This window comes from Callorhinchus milii, unplaced genomic scaffold (genome assembly GCF_018977255.1).
Source record: "Callorhinchus milii isolate IMCB2004 unplaced genomic scaffold, IMCB_Cmil_1.0 Scaffold19, whole genome shotgun sequence".
NCBI lineage: Eukaryota > Metazoa > Chordata > Chondrichthyes > Chimaeriformes > Callorhinchidae > Callorhinchus > Callorhinchus milii.
In genome coordinates, this window is record NW_024704760.1 from 11,034,135 (window position 1) to 11,053,464 (window position 19,330).

The 19,330-nt window shown below is 47.3% G+C and overlaps 1 protein-coding gene across 2 annotated transcripts; it reads right to left on the reverse strand.

Moving 5' to 3' along the window:
* Positions 1–371: 371 nt before the first annotated feature.
* LOC103189722 (inositol 1,4,5-triphosphate receptor associated 2-like) lies at positions 372–17,376 on the reverse strand. 2 transcript variants are annotated; one of them, XM_007910224.2, is made up of 16 exons: positions 17,160–17,376; positions 14,439–14,585; positions 13,494–13,549; positions 12,770–12,831; positions 12,171–12,220; positions 9,998–10,091; positions 8,695–8,767; positions 7,688–7,715; positions 7,001–7,141; positions 6,504–6,635; positions 6,016–6,163; positions 4,650–4,699; positions 3,366–3,416; positions 2,038–2,138; positions 1,386–1,520; positions 372–575 (listed from the first exon to the last, which is right to left on the reverse strand). In XM_007910224.2, the coding sequence occupies exons 2-16, from the start codon at positions 14,571–14,573 to the stop codon at positions 551–553; spliced, it is 1,281 nt and encodes a 426-aa protein (XP_007908415.2). In that variant the 5' UTR covers positions 14,574–14,585; positions 17,160–17,376; the 3' UTR covers positions 372–550. The 2 variants fall into 2 exon arrangements, with proteins under 2 accessions (XP_007908415.2, XP_007908416.2); XM_007910225.2 differs by having other exon boundaries at positions 14,439–14,596; positions 17,160–17,189.
* Between the last annotated feature and the right edge of the window lie 1,954 nt (positions 17,377–19,330).

A 19,330-nucleotide genomic window follows, 5' to 3' on the forward strand; every position in this document is an offset into this window, starting at 1 on the left:
CACCTCCCTGTCTCTCTGACCTCCTCACTCCCCAATCCACCACCCGGCATCTCTGCTCGACTGGCACCGGTCTCCTGCTCGTCCCTCGCGACCTCCATTCCACCATTGGAGATGGGACATTCAGCCACTGCGCCCCGAACCTCTGGATCATTCTCTCAATCTCTCTGCCTTCCCCTCTCTCTCCTTTTTCAATTCCCGCCTGAAAACCTTTCTTTTTGACTGTACTTACCTATGCCTCCCTCCCAGCTCAGAGTCAGGCTCCGGCACTGTTAAGCGCTCTGAGACTCTACCCTGCGTGGAGGACGCTGTATAAGTGCAAGTTGTTGTTGGCTAGCGCAGTAATGAAAGCTCCTTTGGTCACGGTCTCGGGTTTGGTAACTTTTCTCTTTATTAATCAGAGTCTATTAATGGCGAGGAGTAGACAATGAACCCTAGGAGAGCACGGGGAGCCATGCCAGGGAACATCTGCTCTGTGAGAGGTCCTCGGAGGATGTCTTCTTGTTACCAGCATCCAAGTATCAGTGGCTGTCGAACCATCTAACGTACAATATCATGTAGAGAGGGAGCTCCTAGGTCTGCAAAGGACAAGCATGAGTCAGGAGAGTACACGAGCAGAGATCATTGATTGAGTAACAATAATAATCCTTGCATTTGATGCAGCGCCTTATCACATCTCAATCAAAGTGCTTCACAGAATATACGGTAAAGTGTATATTTTGTGGACAAAAGTGATGGCAAACAGGATAGGTTTGGGAGGTCGAAGCGGTATATTTTTGCTGTGTGCAAAACTGATGCCACGTTTGGTTACAAATACTGTGCGTACTGTCATTACAGTGGGAGAGAGAGGTCCCGGGTTAGTCCTCTGGGTGAGACAATGGGTGAGAGTTCACAAGTCAGAAACTGTTTGAGGTTGACCCCATCATCCCTCTGTCCGTTTGTGGTGTCCTGTAGTTCAGTGGTTAGAGCACTCGCCTCGCAAGCGAGAGAACTTGGGTTTGATTCCGGGGCAGGGCGAAACTTTGGGAAGTTTTCTTACTCCACACGCCTCTGTTTACCCAGCAGTGAGTAGGAACCTGGTTGTTAGTCGATTGGCTTTTCCGGGGGTAATAATCCCTTCAAATTTTTATTATCCACGACTGTTTGTGGGACACTGCTGTGGGAAATTGGCTGCTGCGTTTGGCCCACAAGATATAAAGTCACTTCACTTTGCAGTATATTCTGTGAAGCACTTTGAGACGTCTCAAAGAGGTGATAAGATGCTATATCAAATGCAAGGATTATTATTGTTTGAGCGGTGTGGCGGTAAGAGAGTGGAATAAAATGAAATGAAAATTTCAAAGGTGAACATAGAGCGATAAATCTCAGTCGAGGGTGTGCCTAGTTACCGCCTGACGAAGGTGCCCTCGTGCTTGTGTTGGCTGCTCTCGGATGGCACGGCTGGGCCTGACATCCCCGAGCCTGTTTGTGGTGTCTGTGCCGTCGAGTCCTCAGATGGCTCCTCACAGGGAAACCCCATCTTCCTGCCACAGAAGCAACACAACAAGGGCGGGTCACAGCCGCCATCTCAAGAGCAATCGAAAACAATAGCAACCACTTGCGTTTAGAGTGGAGTTGTGCAGCGCAGTGGGTAGAGCACTCGCCTCGCAAGCGAGAGGACCTGCGTTCGATTCCTGGGCAGGGCGATACCTTTGGCAAGTTTCCTTACTCCACACTTACTGTTTGCCCAGCAGTAAGTAGGAACCCTGGTGTTAGTTGATTAGCAGATCGCTTTCCAAGGTTAATAATCCCTCCACCCAACAAAAAAATGTGATTACTCAATCCACCAGTGTTTGTGGGACAGCCATGAAGTGAGTGACCGTTGTTTTTCACTTGAGCTGGATATAAATATCAACTCGTCCAAACATTCACCTTTACAGCGAAGCGCTTTGAGATATCCTCTCAACGGGAATTATTGTTGTCCCTGACCAGTCAGAGAGCGATAAAAACATACCAAGTGCAGGACTGTGTCAGTCCAGGCGATTTCACGTGTTCTTTTACCTGTTGAAGAGTCGCCTGCGATCGCCCGAGCTCTTTGTGACGCCGGCCTCTGTCCTGCCCACTTCACTCTCACCCACTTTGGAGTCTGAATTGTGGAAGGTCTATTGAACAGAAAGGAACAAAGGTGACAGTGATGAGAGATGGTTTGGAGTCTCCTCTCCATTGCCTGAGGGCTCTCAGTGAGTCAGTCAGTGCTCACAGACTGATCGGCCCAGGTTCATGTACAAGAGAGAGACAGTCATCACACTAATTGGGACTGACTGATTGCAGATAAGCCAACAGTGCGGGGAATAATAATAATAATCCTTGCATTTGATATAGCACCTTATCACTTCTCCGAGACATCTCAAAGCACTTCACAATATACTGTAAAGTGAATTGACTGTATATTTTGTGGGTGAAACTGGGCAACTGGGCCTCGCACAAAATACACTGTCAACAACATTAACTAACACCGCTTTCGCCCACAAATATATAGTCAATTCACTTTACAGTGTGTTCTGTGAAGCGCTTTGGGACGTCCTCCCGACGTGAAAAGCGCTATATCAAATGCAAGGATTATTATTATTATTATAAACAATTGCTCCATCAAGGAGGTATTCTGTCATTGTAATACACACTGTGTCAGTCCTTCACCCTCTGTGCCTCACTCTCTCTGTCACTCTTGATGTCTAATTCTGTCATACTCTCACTCTCTTTCTCCCTCTCTCTGTCTTTTCTTCTCTTCAGAAGTCACTGTATTAAACTATCACTTACCAACTGAGGGGCATTCTGTTATGCTCATGTGCAAGAGGTTACTGAGGTGCAGATTGCGACCATAACAACCTCAAACACTTCAAACCCCTCATACCCCCATCACACCTCACACCCCTCACAACACAGCCTTACATCTTGTGCTAAGGTTACGCTGTTCTATGGCTCGTGCCAACAGTATGGAGAGTATCAATATTGAGAACAATCTGCACTTCGAACCAACCACCTCACAGAGACACAGCGAGCAGGGTTGGAGATGGTCGCATTAGCTAAAGAGACAGGGTTTTAGACAGGTTTTGAGGGAAGGAATGAGAGGCCGAGGGATTTAGGCAGAAAGTTCCAGAGAGCAGGGGCAAAGTGGCTGACAGCTCAGCTGCTGATGGTGGGGTGGGACGGGCTGGAGACATGAAGCGGCCTGGGTTGGCAGAGCGGAGTGAACAGGCCGGCGAGGGGGATCGGGGGAGATGACAGAGGCAGAGCGGAGTGAGGTTAGGGAGGCTTCTGTAGACACGAGTGAGGATCTTAGTGAGAATCAGAGAGAGAATGAAAAGAGTCTGTCAGTGAATTTCACTCACCGTGAGCTGCTTTGGGATGACAGCGATGCTCACTCTTCTGCGGGCTGTACTCTAGGAACAGAAGGAAGAGTCCTTGTTAGCTACATAGAATCATAGAATCTTACAGCACAGAAGGAGGCCATTCGGCCCATCATGCCTGTGCCGGCTCTTTGAAAGAGCTACCAACTAGTCCCACTCCCCTGCTCTTACCCCATAGCCCTGCAAATGTTTCGTTTTTAAGTATCTATAGAATTCCCTTTTGAAAGCTGTTATTGAATCTGCTTTCAAAACCTTTGAGACAATACATTCCAGTCCATAACAACTTTCTGAATAAAAACATTTCTTCTCATCAGCCTCTGAACGAACACAGTTAGACAAGCCAACACATTGCTACTGCCTGTAACCTGGAATATAATAAGAATTAATAATAATAATCCCTGCAATTGATCAATGGGGTCCTGTAGCTTGTTGGTTAGAGCACTCACCTCGCAAGCAAGAGGACCCCTGTTCGATCCCCAGACAGGGCAAAACCTTAGGCAAGTTTCCTTACTCCACACACCTCTGTTTACCTACGAGTAAGTAGGAACCCAGTTGTCAGTCGATCGGCAAATTGCTTTCTGGGGGTATTAATCCCTCCAAATAAAATTGGTCATTCGTTTGATTGTTTGCGAAAAACTGCTGTGTGCCACGTTTTGCCCACAATATATACAGTCAATTTACTTTGCAGTATATTTCATGAAGTGCTTTGGGACCTCTCAACGATGTGATAAGGCTCTGTATCAAATGCGAGGATTATTATATTATTATTAACAAGATCCGAACATAGAAACATTTCAGAGTGCTTCACACATTGAGCTACTTTGAAGACTTGTGCCTGACTCAGTAGGCAGCTCTCCCATGTTTGAATCAGAAGGTTGGGGGTTCAAACTCCATATTGGGACTTTGAGCTCATAGTCTAAGACCCTTCAGTACAGTGGTGAGAGGATTCTGCATTGTCGGAGGTGCCATCCTTCAAATTAGATGTTAAACCCAGATCCCATCTGCCTGTTCAAGTGGATGTTAAAAATCTATTTGAAAAGAGAAGGTATTCAATCTCCCTTGGCCAACAATCCATAATTAAATCAGTCACGCACTCCATGGCTGTTTGTGGGACTTTGCTGAGGTAAACTGGCAGCTGGGTTTGGCTACAACTGCAGAGTCTCTCCACTTGACAGCAATTGATTGTGAAACGCTTTGAGATGGATCAAACGCATGGATTATTATCAACATCATCATCAACATGCTGAGGGAGGAGTTGTGAGTTACCTGTTGTATAGCTCGCATTATTTGATGTTTGTTTCGCAGTTCTTCATCGGCTGCAATAGATTACACTGACATTTTGTTGCGAGATCTTCAAATGTACCATGTTTCATTACAGCAAAGTATATTTTTAATAAAACAACCTGCTGCCCCCATGCTCCCCTCCTGAAGGTATTAAAGTTTGCCGAGACATGGTTCTATAGTGTCTAATTTACCACAAACATCCAGTTTACAGCTATAAACTACAGTATAGTGGAGTCCAATAGTTCAGTGGTTAGAGGCCTCGCCTCACAAGCGAGAGGACATGGGTTTGATTCCCGGGCAGGACAAAACCTTCAGCAAGTTTCCTTACTCCACACGCCTCTGTTTACCTCGCAGTAAGTAGGAACCTGGTTGTTAGTTGATTGGCGGATCGCTTTCTGGGTGTAATAAACCCTCCAAAAAAACCCACGAATGTTTGTGGACACTGGCTGCTGTATGCATTTGGCTGCTGAGTTTTGCCCACGAAGTACACAGTCAACTCACTTTACAGTATACTCCGTGAAACACTGAGACATCTCGAGAATGTGTTAAGGCGACTCAGGTCTCGGTTCTCGCTATATCAGGCGTTATATCAAACTCAAGGATTATTATTAAACACTTGTAAATCTGGCCATACTTAACGAGTCTTCATTCTTGCTCCCTCTCCTGATCAGAGAAAAAGCTCAACACCAACAATCTCATTGCTGCCCTAGGACAGCCCCCCCTCGCCTCCCCACACCATCACATCGTATTATTGTATTTACATTACAGAACACTTAATCTTCTAAATTAGAGGAAGGAGTTATGAGGAAAGATTAGGTGAGCTCGGGGCTGCAGTTCGGAGAGGGAGATGTCTCAGGAGGACCTAACAGAAATTTGGGCTTTACTTGTTCAATCCCAAGTGCTATCGGATGCTCTGAGACATAGAATAGGAGGCACGGGTTTAGAGTTGTAAAAGGGGAAATTTCAGCACTTGGGTCAGGGTGAGGGTGTTTGTGTGTGGGGGGGGGGGTGGGTGAGTGTGTGTGGGGGGGGTGGTGAGTGTGTGTATGTGTGTGGGGGGGGGTGAGTGTGTGTGGGGGGGTGGTGAGTGTGTGTATGTGTGTGTGGGGGGGGTGTGTGAGTGTGTGTGTGTGTGTGTGGGGGGTGAGTGTGTGTGTGTGTGTGGGGGGGGTGAGTGTGTGTGTGTGTGTGTGGGGGGGTGAGTGTGTGTATGTGTGTGGGGTGGGGGGTGAGTGTGTGTGTGTGTGTGGGGTGGGTGAGTGTGTGTGTGTGGGGGGGGGTGAGTGTGTGTGTGTGTGTGTGTGGGGGGTGAGTGTGTGTGTGTGTGAGACAGGAGCTGACTGGGTACCTGGTGTATCTGGGAATGGCCGGGAGCGAGAGTTCTGCAGGATGATTCTCCTCATCTCCTGGAGCTCAGTGTGTTCCCTGACGTGGAGCCTCTTCAGGTTCTCCACGTGCTGGATCATCACCTCCACTCCCCGGCTCACCCGGGCCTCCTGTAACACACAGCGCCCAGCGTGACAGACCCCCCACTACACCCCTCTTCCCCCAGCTACACCACTGTGCCCCCACCCACGCCCCTCTTCCCCCAACCCCCAGCTACCCCACTCTGCCCCCAGCCTCCAGCCACAAATCCCCACCCGCACAATCCCCACCCATACTCCTGTCCCCATCCACAACCCCTGCCCTCGCCCGCAACCTTCTGCTCTCAACCCCCACCGGTTTCTCAGTGAGAGCGGTGAGAATCCACCATGACCAGGGCAGTATAATTGGCCTGCTGTCTCCTCCAGCTTCCAAGGAATGATTCCTGACCCCCAGTAGCAGAGGCAGACACACCTGATGGACAGCTCCCAGCACCTCGGAGCGGCCGGACACCCGTGTTATTGATGTGTCGAGGATCTGAAGGCTCTTCTCCAGCTGGGCCAAGATCTCCTGCCGTCTCCCGTCCACACACACAGACATCAGCCTCTGAGCAAACATCGCTCCAGGTCAAACCTGCACACTGCCGTGTCACGGCCCGATCACCGGCCCTCCCCCCCCAATTACCCCCGGATTAACCCCGGATCACCCCCGGATTACCCCGCTCACTGGCCCCTCGTCAATACTGCGCGTGTGCAGGCCCGGGTGCTCAGTGTGTTCACAGTTCCCTCAAACATGTTTCCACCTTCTTTCATCTAGCAATTCTTATGTTCAGCGCCTTGGGACGTCCTCCCGACGTGAAAGACGCTCTATAAATGGAATCTTCTTGTTGTTCGGTTAACCGGCGCATTCCTTATCTGTAGTGCTACTCGCAGGCCTGGGCTCCCGCGCATGCCCTGCCCGTGCCCTGGTACCTGCAGGATGGTTTTGCAGCCTTGCAGCTCCATCTGGATGTTCTCCTCCGCCACGTCCCGCGCTCGCTCCTCCACTTGGAGACGCTTCTTCAAGGTGAATGTGTCGGATTTGAACGCGAGAGACAAGTGGATGAAGGCCGACTAAAAGAGGCAGAGGCAGATCATAAGGGGAAGAGTTACAGACAGAGCTGTCCCCAGCCCTCAACCCCAGTCCCCAGCCCTAACCCCCAGCCCTCAAACCCCAGTCCCCAGCCCTAACCCCCAGCCCTCAATCCCAGCCACCAACCCCCAGTACCCAGCGCTCAACCCCCAGTCCCCAGCCCTCAACCCACAGCCCTCAACCTCCAGTCCCAAACCCCAGTCCCCAGCCCCCAGCCCTCAACCCCCAGTCCCCAGCCCTCAACCTCCAGCCCTCAACTCCAGCTCTCAGCCTGATTGGGACCCTGGGCACCAGGCAGCCAGACCTGCTCACAGCCTGATGTCTATGATGGATCCATTCAAGTTTTCAAGACTGAGGAGCAGATGTTTGTTAGGTCAGGGGATCAAGGGATATGGGGCAAAGGCAGGTAAGTGGAGTTGAGGTACAGATCAGCCGTGATCTTATAAAATGGAGGAACAGGCTCGATGGGCTGAATGGTCTATAATGTTCCTATGTGACAGAGAATCAGACTAAATCTTTCCACTCACCTCCACTTCCTTGTCAGTCAGAAACTCTCTAGAAGATAAAAGAGATTTGTTTAAAACGCCACCTCATTGGTAATCTTTGCATTTGATATTGCGTCTCAATTCACTTCACAGGGAATTGCTGTCAGGTGTAGTGATTGTGCATTTGTGGACTATTAAGTGAATGAGCAATTTATTGGTAAGACAGGACCTCAGCTTAATGTCTCATCCAAAGGACAGAACCTCTGAAAATGCAACGCTCCCCAGCATTGAGAGCAGTGTGTTAGTGCCACCGTCCTTCAGGTAAGACATTAAATTGAGGTGCTTTGTGTTTTACTATGTGGTTTTAGCTGGTTAGACTCCAGCAGCACCCCAACACACACTCTGGGGTCCCCAAGCCTTGGCTCTTGCCAACCTGCGCCTAATACTTTCCTGAATTAGGTAAACAGCATGAGTCCCTCCAGGGAGACATTAAAGATTCCATGACTCTTTGAAAAGAGAATGGCGTTTCTACCGGTGGCGTAACCAACAATCATCTAAAAAACGGAGAGTGATAAATAAATATCCAGAAGCCCATCGCAGGACCCAAATATTGTTGTAAAACTACCGGAAAGTTATCTAACCATAGGATCAGTTTCCAGACTTGCAACACATTCCCACATATCTGTCCAGAGGGTTTGTTGCAGAGGGCTGGTCAGCCGGGTGTCTGACACATGCGGAAACCCATCACCGTGCTTAAGAGTATCCAAACCAAACAGAGTTTCATGCATCCTCCCCTGCACATGGAAATCCCATGTTGGAATGGAATGCGCTCTCTCTCTCTCTCTCTCTCTCTCTCTGCTGGAGGAACACATCCTGCTTACCTAATGCCACAAATTATTTGGTGCAGGTTGGCAACAGCCAAGGCTTGGAGACTTCAGAGTGTGCATTGGGGTAACTGCTGGAATCTAACCAGCTAAAGCCACGTAGTTTGTCATTGAGAGCGCTGTCTGGCAAGCTTTCCCGCGGTTTGTCCAGCTTCATCCACTCACCTGTGAAGACCCAGCCTTTTCAGAATGGAGATGTCCTTCTGAGCATCAGACAGAGAATCATCTGAGGTGCTGTCTGCAAAAGGAACACAAACAGCACAGCTGTAAACTTCAGGCCAGCAAGCCCCTCACCACAGCAGAGTCGAACCAGCTTCCCACCAAATGTTAGTGCTTCCTGCCCCTCAACAATATTCCCATAAACGAAAGACAAAATACTGCAGATGCTCGAAATCTGAAATAACAACAGAAGTCGCTGGGAACACTCAGCAGGTCAGGCAGCATCTATGGCGAGAGGAAAGTGGGTTAGTCAGAACTGATGGAAGGTCATCAACCGGAGACATTAACCCACTCTCCTCTTTTCATAGATTCCGCCCCCCCCACCCCCCACACACACACACACACCTCTGACCCCCCTCCCACCCCCCAGGTGTGTTCCTGGTTAGGTGTGTGGCACATGAGGTTCAGACATAGCAAGGAAGTGAAAATAATGACACAGGACACAAGGTCCTGAATGACAATAAATTGAAGCTATCGCAATAGCGCTCAGTGACAGTGAGTCAGGCAAACAGGATGTTGGATTATATTAAAATGGCAAGATTGAGACGAAATAGTGGGGAAATCCCACCACTTTATAAATCCCTGGTGTGACCGCACTTGGAATAATGTGTGCAGTTCTGGCCACCGCAATATAAAAGGGACATTGCAGCGATTAAGAGGATACAACAACAACAACTACTTGCATTTATATAGCGCCCCTCGCACAGTGTAGCATCCAGAGCGGTGACCAGGATACAGAGGAGGGCAACCAGAACGATTGAGGGGATGGGGGGGACTGGACTATGAGGAGTAATTAGATAAACTGGGCATGTTCACACTGGAGAAGAGAAGGTGATACGATTATGGTCTTTAAGATTCTAAAGGGACCAGATAATGTAGACCACGATAAGTTGTTAAGTTGTTTATCTTGTACTGAACAGTAGACCCAGAGGACACGGCCTGCAATTGAAGATGGGTAAATTCAGAACAAATTTGCAAACACTGCTTCAGTGAGCGAGCAGTAAAGGTATGGAACAGGCTCTAGGGAGATGGTGGAAGCAGAAAGCGTTGTTTGTTTCAATAATAAGTTAGACTTCTGTTAGGAAATAATATCTCAAAACATACTATATAGCTTGGGACATGACATGACAAGCGGCTGCCGGAATGATGGACTTTGGTCTTCTTTCATCCAGCAAATTCTTATGTTCATAAGGCAAAGAGGCAACACGGGAGGAATGCCTCTGGTAAACAGTCACCATTAAGTCCTCACCTTCCTCGCTCTCTTCACTGTCCGCAACTCTAACATCTGCCACTGTCTTGGGATCACACGGGATATCAGCATTGTCACCGGTCTCTCCGGATTTCTGGAATAATAATAGCAACAACAACAATCCTTACTAATAATAAAAACACAAGGTCGCTGGGAACACTCAGGAGGTCAGGCAGCATCTATGGAGAGAGGAAAGTAGGTTAATGTTTCAGATCGATAACCTGAAACATTAACCCACGATAAGGCGTAGTATCAAATGCAAGGATTATTATTACTATTAAATGCAAGCTGCTGATCTTATTCCTTAAGATCGCCACCAAAATAACACAGGGAGAGGTTGGGGTTTTGCACAGAAAGCTCTCAGGAGATCGATTACATGATCAAACCCATTGGTCAAAGCAGAAATAAACAAGATAAATATCTAAGAGGAGGGTAAGTGGAAAAGGCTGGGATTGGGGCAAAACAGATGGAAATGGCTCCTCTTTTCATATATTTGGACACTGTCATGGGATCTGAGGAAATGTCAATGTTTTCTCAAGGATCAGTGTGGAAACCTGGGCAAGGTGGGGAGGATGGGAGGGCGTGACTGAAGGCCCAACAGGAAGAGGTAGGTTATCGGAAGGCATTTGAAAACAGAGCACGAGGAAGGGAAAGAGGGAGGGATGGAAGGAGTGTGGGAAAGAAGGAGGGAAGGAGGGATGAAGGGAAAGAAGGATTTTAGGAAGTAGTTCCAGAGAACAGGATATATTGGCTGAAAGTTTGACTGTGGATAGTGGGGTTGGGGCAGGGATGTGAGTCCCACCCGAGTCGGGAGACTGTGTGTAGACTGAGTTCCAATCTTAAGTCAGGTTTCCACTCTTGAGCACTCGATGTACCTGTGGTTGGGGGTTTGTCCGACCCAACAGGAGAGACGTGGGTCGCAGGAGGGATCTGCCTTCCATCCATTGCTCCCTGAGAGTGGAGAGAACTTTCCTACTGTACTCAGCTTGTGTTTATGTGCGCAGGCTGTGCGAGAGCTGATTCATGGCAGGTGTCCCCACTGTGGAGTGGGCGCTGCTGTCTGAGCTTTGTTTAAAGTGTGAGATGCTTTGTTTAGACATTAGGCTCATTAATCAGAATCTCAGTAAGCTCTGGCCTGATGTAAGCGCACACTGAGATACCGCTCCAGTCAAAACATTGCCCTATTAGTACATCTAAACTCCACTCCTTTCCAACCCAGCGCCGTGCTCTCACCTTCTGGGGTTGATGTTTCTCATCACTGTGTTTGTCCCAACTCAAATAGTAGTTTCTCCCTGGGGCCTGAGCTCACAGTCCAGGCCGACAGTAACAACAACTTGCATTTGCATAGCAGCCCTCACACAGGTTAGCGGCTCAGAGCAGTGATGCTCCAGTGAAGTGCTGGGGGACACTGAGCTATCAGAGATGCTGTCCCTCAGATGAGACGTTAAAGCAAAACCCTTGTCTGCTTATTTAGACAGATTCTATTTGAAAAGAGAAGAGTTTCTCTCTCCTGGTGTCCTGGCCAATAATCCCCCAGATAAAATTATAATAAGTTATAGAACTCTAATTCTAATAATTAATAATATTATTATTATATAAAATTGGTCATTTATTTCACGGCTATTTGTAGGGCATTGCAAGATTTATTATTATTATTAATAATTATTATATCCACCGATTGCACACACCTGCACCCATGGAATGTCTCCCCCCCCCCCATCTCTCTCTCCCCCATCATACCCATTTACCACCTCCCCCACCAGCCTCAGTGCATAAATATAATAATAAAAAACCTTGCATTTTACATAGTGTTTTATCACATTGTTAAGATGTCTCAAAGCTCCTCACAGAATATATTTTAAAGAGCATTCACTGGGTATTGTTTTTTGTGGGCGAAACGCAGCAGCCAACTGTGTACGGCGGTCCCACAAACAGTTGTGGATTGAGTGACCAAAATTTTTCATTTTTGGAGGGATTATTAGCCCCGGAATAGCGATCCGCCAATCGACTAACAACCGGGTTCCTACTTACTGCTCGGTACAGAGGCGTGTGGGGTAAGGAAACTTAACCAATGTTTAGCCCCGCCTCAAAATCGAACTTGGGTCCCCTCGCTTGTGAGGCGAGTGCTCTAATCACTGAGCTACGGGACTCCACTGTAGGTTTAAATATTTACCTCCTGTGTTGTTTTGTGGTGACTGACGTTCTTCATTTTCAAACTACCATCTGCGGAGAGACAGGAAGCGGTTAGTACAGGCAGAGTGATGGTGCCTGTTGCTGGGCGCTGGTAATTCCAAAATGAAGGAATCACTGGAATCGTTTTCCCACCAGTTCTTTACATCCCAGGGGAGTCCATCTGAATGACTCTGAACGGAAGAATTCCCAGCGTTCCCAGTGACTGGTCGGCCCTTCCAGGTCCTGCCGATGAGCCAGGCTGGGCTGTGCTGTCATCAGCAGTGATGCTCTAGTTACTGCGGACCCGCCTGGCTCAGGAACCAGACTAGAGACCATCACAGAGGGGTGGCTCCATCCTGACATTCCATTGCCAGTTCAGCCACCAAGGAGACCCTGTTTACCCCCCTCCCCCAGGAGGATAGTCATTAAAGTTGAGCTTTTAAAAATATTTAGACAAATACTTGCGAAAGAAAACTATAAAAGGATGCGAGAAAGCTCAGGTGTTAGGACTAAACAGAGAGCTCCTCCAGAGAGCAGATAAAGACACAATGGGCTGAATGGCCTCTGTGCTGTAGGAATGTATGACACCGTTTCTCTTACGGCCGCTGTGTGGGGTGTCCATCGTTGAGACCTGCCTCTCCCTCTCTGGCCACTGCTCCGAGCTGGAAGGTAAAGTTTAGCTTTTAGTTTTGAAGGATGCTGTACTCTGGATTTCCTCCACTCCGTCACCAACACACAGTTGGTCAACACTGTACACAGGTGAACAACAACAACAATGTGCATTTATATAGTGTCCATTATGCGGGATAATGTCTGGGAGTGGTTTACAGGATTGGGGGTTAGACGCAAGGGAGTGGGGGGGGAGGGCTTCCTGACCCACTGTACAATGAGTCAAAATTTGCGGATATTTCTCAAAGCATTCCTCATGCTAATCGTGACAAAGGGACATGTCCTGGTTGTTCTAATGCTGCGATGGCAAAGAGGAGACCTTCTGAGAGGCGCAGGTGTAGATAGGCAGCAGAGACTCACAACCTGTTCCTCCCGGCCTCTCTGACAAAGCAGCGCTCTCCACCCCCACCCTGCCCTGGAGGGTCAGGCTGGACTGACAACAAGCAGAAAAGTCACTGCAGTGAATATTTCTGATCATTTAATGAACAGTCAGGTGTCTGACACACGGAAAACCACATCACCCTCAATACTACGATGCAACCAATTGTGGGTTCAATTTCCCCTCCCTCCCCTCCCATTGAAATTCACATCAGAGCGGCTGATGCTGGACGTGACCAGGTGACACATTGATGATGTGTATGTGAACCATTCTCACCCGGGAGACATTGAGCCCTCAGTCCATCCAGCTCCCAGCTTCTGCTCCCCAGAGACCTGGAAAAGGAAATAATAATAATAATAATCTTTGCATTTGATACAACGCCTTATCAAGTCTTCGAGACGTCTCAAAGCGCTTCAAAGAATATACTGTGAAGTGAATTGACTGTATATTTTGTGGGCCGAACGCAACAACCAATTGCACACAGCAGTGTCTCACAAACAGTCGTGGATTGAGTGACCAAATTATTATCATTTTTTTTTAAATTGTGCTATCCACCACCTGTCCTTCGGATGAGATGTTAAACCAAAGTTTTGTCTGCCTCTTCAGGTGGGCGTTAAAGATTTGTGGGCAGACATTGCTGTGTGCAATTTTGCCTACAAATAAACTGTCACTTCATTTAACAATAATTCCTGTGAAGCAAATTGAGACGTCCGTCCAATGTGATAAGGCGCTATACCAAATGCTGAAAAGTGGGTGTGAGATAATATTAATAATACATGCATTTGATATAGCACCACATCAAGTCATTGAAACATCTCAAAGTGCTTACAGAATATATAAGTATATTTTGTGGGTGAAACGCGACAGTCAATTGCACACAGTAGTGTCCCAGAAAGCGATCTGCCGACCGACTAACAACTGGGTTCATACTTACTGCTTGGTGAACAGAGGCGTGTGGGGTAAGGAAACTTGCCCAAGGTTTCGCCCTGCCTGGGAATCGACCCGGGTCCTCATGGCTTGCAAGGCAAGTGCTCAAACCACTGAGCTAAAGAACTCCACACTGATGAGGCCCGGTGGCTCAAGCGGAGATAAACAGCAGTGTAGAGTTGATGGGCCGATCAGCCTGTGTCACTATTGTAACATTTGGTGATTCTATGAAAAGCTCATTGAATATTCCTTGTTGGAAAGAGCGAGCAATGGCACGTGTGAGAGGTCTCGTACCTCGGGAGAACCTGGGATCTCCTGGTCCCTCCAGTATCCCAGCAACTCATCCGTGTGGAAGGTGGGCACCGGGAACAGCGAGGAGGCTGAGAGCGAGCGCTGTAGTGTGAGCGGCAGTTTCTTGGCAGAACTCATCTCCTCCCAATCCTGTCAAGAGACTTTGATATCAATCAGTAAGTGGGGAACATGCAACTCATTGAATTAGGTTAGAAACAGGGTGGTCCCTTTGTAACTGAGAGAGATTCACTCTCTGGTCAATGTTAGAGCACAGAACCTGAGCCTCACAGTAACTCTGCTCATATAGCACGGCTTAAATACAGAGTAAAGCTCCTTCCACACTGTGTGTCCAACAACAACAACAACAAGATTCCATTTATAGAGCGCCTTTCGTGTCCAGCAATCCCTGTCCAGCACCAGTTTTATAATAATAATAATCCTTGCATTTGATATAGAACCTTATCACGTCTTCAAGACGTCTCAAAGCGCTTCACAGGATAGACTTTAAAGTGAATTGACTGTATATTATGGGGCGAAATGCGGAAAACATGGCAGCCACTTTGCACACAGCAATCTCCAATAGCTACGAAGTGAATGACCAATTTATCTGAGGGATTTGGTGCCCACGACACTGGGAGGAACTCCTTTAACAAAGCCTGAAGCCTGGAAGCAGATTGCCCTCCATTTAGTGTCTGATTTAAAGGACATTATTTAGGAATAATGCAGCTCTCGCCAGCACTGTGCTGGAGCGGGGGGAGCGGGACTGTGAGCATTCCTTCCTCTGAAGCAGAAGGATGTGGGCTTCGTCCCCATGTCAGAGACTTTGAAACTCACAATCTATGCCGACACTCTGACACTTCTGGGGGAGCGTGTGTTGTTGAAAGTCCCAACTTTCACGTGTGACATGAAATGGAGGTCCTGCTTGCCCATTCGGTTAGATGTTAAAGATCCTATAACGCTTGAAAAAAAGAAGAGAGTTTCTGTCTCCCTATGCTCTGGCCAAAAATCTCCCTGTTCATGAAACGCTGCTGTGTGCAAAATGGCTGCAACTCTCATCAACAATACAGTCACTACACTCTACATTAAATCCCGTGAAGCATTTTGGGAAGTCTTGATGATGTGAAAGGTGCTAGACCAAATGTAACAAGAATTGTTATCATAATATCTCCCTCATCCAAATTTACTGAAAGAGACAGCTAATTCATCTGTCATGTGCCATGTGTATGCTTAGATAACAGTCACTACACTTCAAAATAACTCACTAAAAGGTGCACTGAGACTCTTTGACATCATCAGGGGGTATTATCAAGTGCAAACATTATTGTTTCCTCATTATTTTGCTCTCTCTCTTCCCCTCAATTGTGTTAACACCTTTCCTTCTCAATTCTATACGTTGCAGCCACTTACACCCAAAAAACAAATAATAATAATTCTTATTATAATAATAATAATCCTTGCATTTATTATAGCGCCTTATCATATCAGTCGGATGTTTCAAAGCCTTTCGCAGGATTCACCATGAAATGGAGTGACTGTGTATTTTGTGGGTGAAACGCGCCACCACAGTTGCTCACAGCAGAATTGCACAACAGCTGTGGACCGATTTTATTTGGGAGATTATTGTCCAGGACAGCGGGGGAAACACACGTTTCTCTTCAATAAAAACCGTGGGATCTTTAATGTCCACCTGAACATGCAGACGGAGCCTCGGTTTCACATCGCACCCGAAAGACATCACCACCGACAATGCAACCCTCCACCCCCAGCACTGCATTGGAGTGTCAGCTTAGACGACTTGCTTCCAAGTCCCGACTTGAACCCACAACAACAACAAAAACAATTTACATTTGGACAGTGCCTTTCACGTCAGGAGGATGACCCAAAAGCACTGGACAGTCAGGCTTTATTCCAGCTCTATCAATGCTGGAAATACAACGAAAAATTCAATGAGGTTCCAGAATTCTCCTGGTTTTAAAAGTGTGCGACACCTTACAGGTTCATTCCAATCTCCCGATATAGTGGTTTTATATCGCTTGAAAAATTCGGCAGCATATTGCAATTCTTTTCACTGGTTCAGCTGAACCAGTGCTACCACTGACACCTGTCGTGCATTTGACACAGTACCTATAACTCCCAAAAACATTTTGACCTGTTTCACTTGTGATTGCTGTCGGCTGTTATTCGTAGATGAACCCAACTTCTCCACAAACAGCTGTGAAGTGAACGGCCGATTGCTGACCAGGACAACGGGAGAAACTCCCTCCTCATTCACAATAATCCCACAGGATCTTTACCATCACATAAACCACTCGATGGACATATCAACATGTTCAATGTCTCACTTAAAGAACAGCAGTTCCGTCGATAATAATAATAACCTTTGCATTTGATACAGCGTCTTATCACATCTTCGAGACACCACAAAGCGCTTCACAAACTATACTGTAAAGTGTAGTGACTGTGTATTTTGTGGGTGGAACGTGGCAGCCAATTGCGCACAGCGGTGTCCCAGTAACAAGTCACTCAGTACAGGGTGTCCGCTTGCCCAGGGACCCGCTCCCACCTCAGGGTCAGAAGGCCCATATCAGCTTGTTGAGTTCACAGAGTCCAGGCTGAGTCCCCAGAGAGACAGGGCACAAGCTGGTTATACAGTCCACGGTTCTGTCCCTCTCTGATCGGTGCTGCTCTTTACACACTCGCTCAATTAGTATTCATTGTACTTACAGTAAAGACACCGTGCTAGTAGGTTCGGAGGTTGTCCTGGGTGAGTGGATACCAGCGACCGCAGAAACCTGAGCGAAGCGAGGCTCAGACTGCGGAGCCGACTTGGGACCAGCTTCTCTGAGCGGGGAGGGAGCTGTGGTGTGGGTGCGAATGAGCTCGCCGCTTGGAGCTGCTTGTCACTGCCGCCTGTATCTGACTGTATGCGTGTGTGTGTGTGTGTGTGTGTGTGGTTTACCATGTGTTTATCCCCACTCGCATTCCCACAGCCTGCACTCCATCTGAGAGCTAACAGGGCACAGCGGCACTTAAAGTGACAGGAGATCCCAGTCAGCATGTTGAGACGTCTTCCAGATGTGCAAGGTGCTGCATAAACTTAAATTGTTGCGGACTGCTGGACAGGCACAAGACTGACGAAGGGACGTCGTGAAAAACAAGACCTGAAAACCATCGGGCAGGTCCCATTGTAAAATAATTAATCCCACACTCTCTCTCTTACCTCACAGAGGCCTGTAGCTCAGTGGGGTTCGATTCCTGGGCAGGACGAAACGTTAGGCAAGTTTCCTTACTCCACACGCCCTGTTTACCAGCAGTAAGTAGGAACCCGGTTGTTAGTCGATTGCCGGATCATTTTTCCGGGGGTAATAATCCCTTCAATTTGCTGCTGCGTTTCGCCCACAAAATATAAAGTCAATTCACTTTACAGAGTACTCTGTGAAGAGTTTTGAGACAACTCAAAGTCTTGACAAGGAGCTATATCAATTGCAAGGATTAATATTATTATTATACCCCTCAATCATTTCCTTAGCTAAATATCTATGTAATTCCCTCACTGGGAAAACCGGTCTCCACAGCTCCGTGCTTCAATAATCTTTCTCCTGTAAAAGTAGTTTATAGTCTGTTCTGTACTCCTAAACTCATTCCCTGTCCACTTGGTACAGACTCTGTGACATTATTCGGTTTCTGTACCTTTCAGGAGTTTACCTTTCAACCCTTGGGAAATTGAGCGATATTTACAGAGTGTGTGAGAGAGCGAGTAGAATAGTGTGAGACGCACACAGAAAGAGAGAGCGAGAGAGAGAGAGAAACAGAGTGAGACAGAAAGACAGACAAATTATACAGAGAGAGAGAGAGAGAGAGAAAGAGACAGATGGAGAGCCAGAGAGGCAGATAGAGAGACACGTAGAGATGTGGTAGAAATGTCCTACCTTAATAAAGCAGGAAAGTAACGAATTGAATCGTGGATAAGTTAGCTGATCTCAAAAAGGGAGCAACTGGCCTCAAAAAAAGTAAATTTCTTAAGTGTTTCTTGAATCAGAGTCGGGTAATTTCACAGCATTACCCCAGACTTCCTGCTTCTGATCGCCTTTTAATGACTGTCCTCCCTCAAATCACAGCTCACTGCAAACGCAGAATAACTAGTGGAACACGGGTGAGATATAAATTCTATGACAATATTTAATATCCGTGGATCACAGGAGATCACTGAAGTAGGGCAGAGCAAGTCGTGATTGTGAGACTCGCGACCTGAAGCAGTGGTTGAATCAGATAGTGTAGATACATTCAAGAACAACAGCAACAACTTGAATTTATATAGCGCCCCTCATGCAGGGTAGCGTCCCAGAGCGCTTGAGTGAGGAAGCTAGAGCTTCACATGAGGGAGAGGGGAAAAGAAGGGTTTGGGAGGGAGTAAGGAGTGGGTGAGGACTTTTATGGAGTATAAACACTGACATGAACAGGTTGGGCCTGTTTCTGTACTGTGCGCTCTGTCTAATCTTTGTAAAGTCTGTAGAAGCATTTGAAAGTGGTAACAAGGATCTTTAAGTTAATTCGGGGGGTGGTTGGTGGTACTGGAATACGATGAGGAATAATAATAATACCAATCCTTGCATTTGATAAAGCTCCTTATCATGTCTTCAAGATGTCTCAAAGGGTTTCACAGAAAATACTGTAAAATGAATTGACTGTATATTTTGTAGGTGAAACGTGGCGGCCAATTAATTGCGCACATCAACGTCCCACAAACAGTCGTGGATTGAGTGACCAAATTTTTTGTTTTGAAGGAATTATTACCCCTGGAAACGCGCTCCGACAATCGACTAACAACTAACAATAAATAACTAATAACTAACAAGTAGGATCTCCAGCTGATATTTCTCCTTCCGAGGCCAACA

Coding starts and splice junctions, on each gene's coding strand:
- LOC103189722 (XM_007910224.2), bottom strand. CDS start 14,573: ATGAGTTCTGCCAAGAAACTGCCGCTCACACTACAGCGCTCGCTCTCA. Junction 12,832..13,493: donor GAGGGCTCAATGTCTCCCGG/GTGAGAATGGTT, acceptor TTTACCTTCCAG/CTCGGAGCAGTGGCCAGAGA. Junction 3,417..4,649: donor TAATGCGAGCTATACAACAG/GTAACTCACAAC, acceptor TTCTGTTCCTAG/AGTACAGCCCGCAGAAGAGT.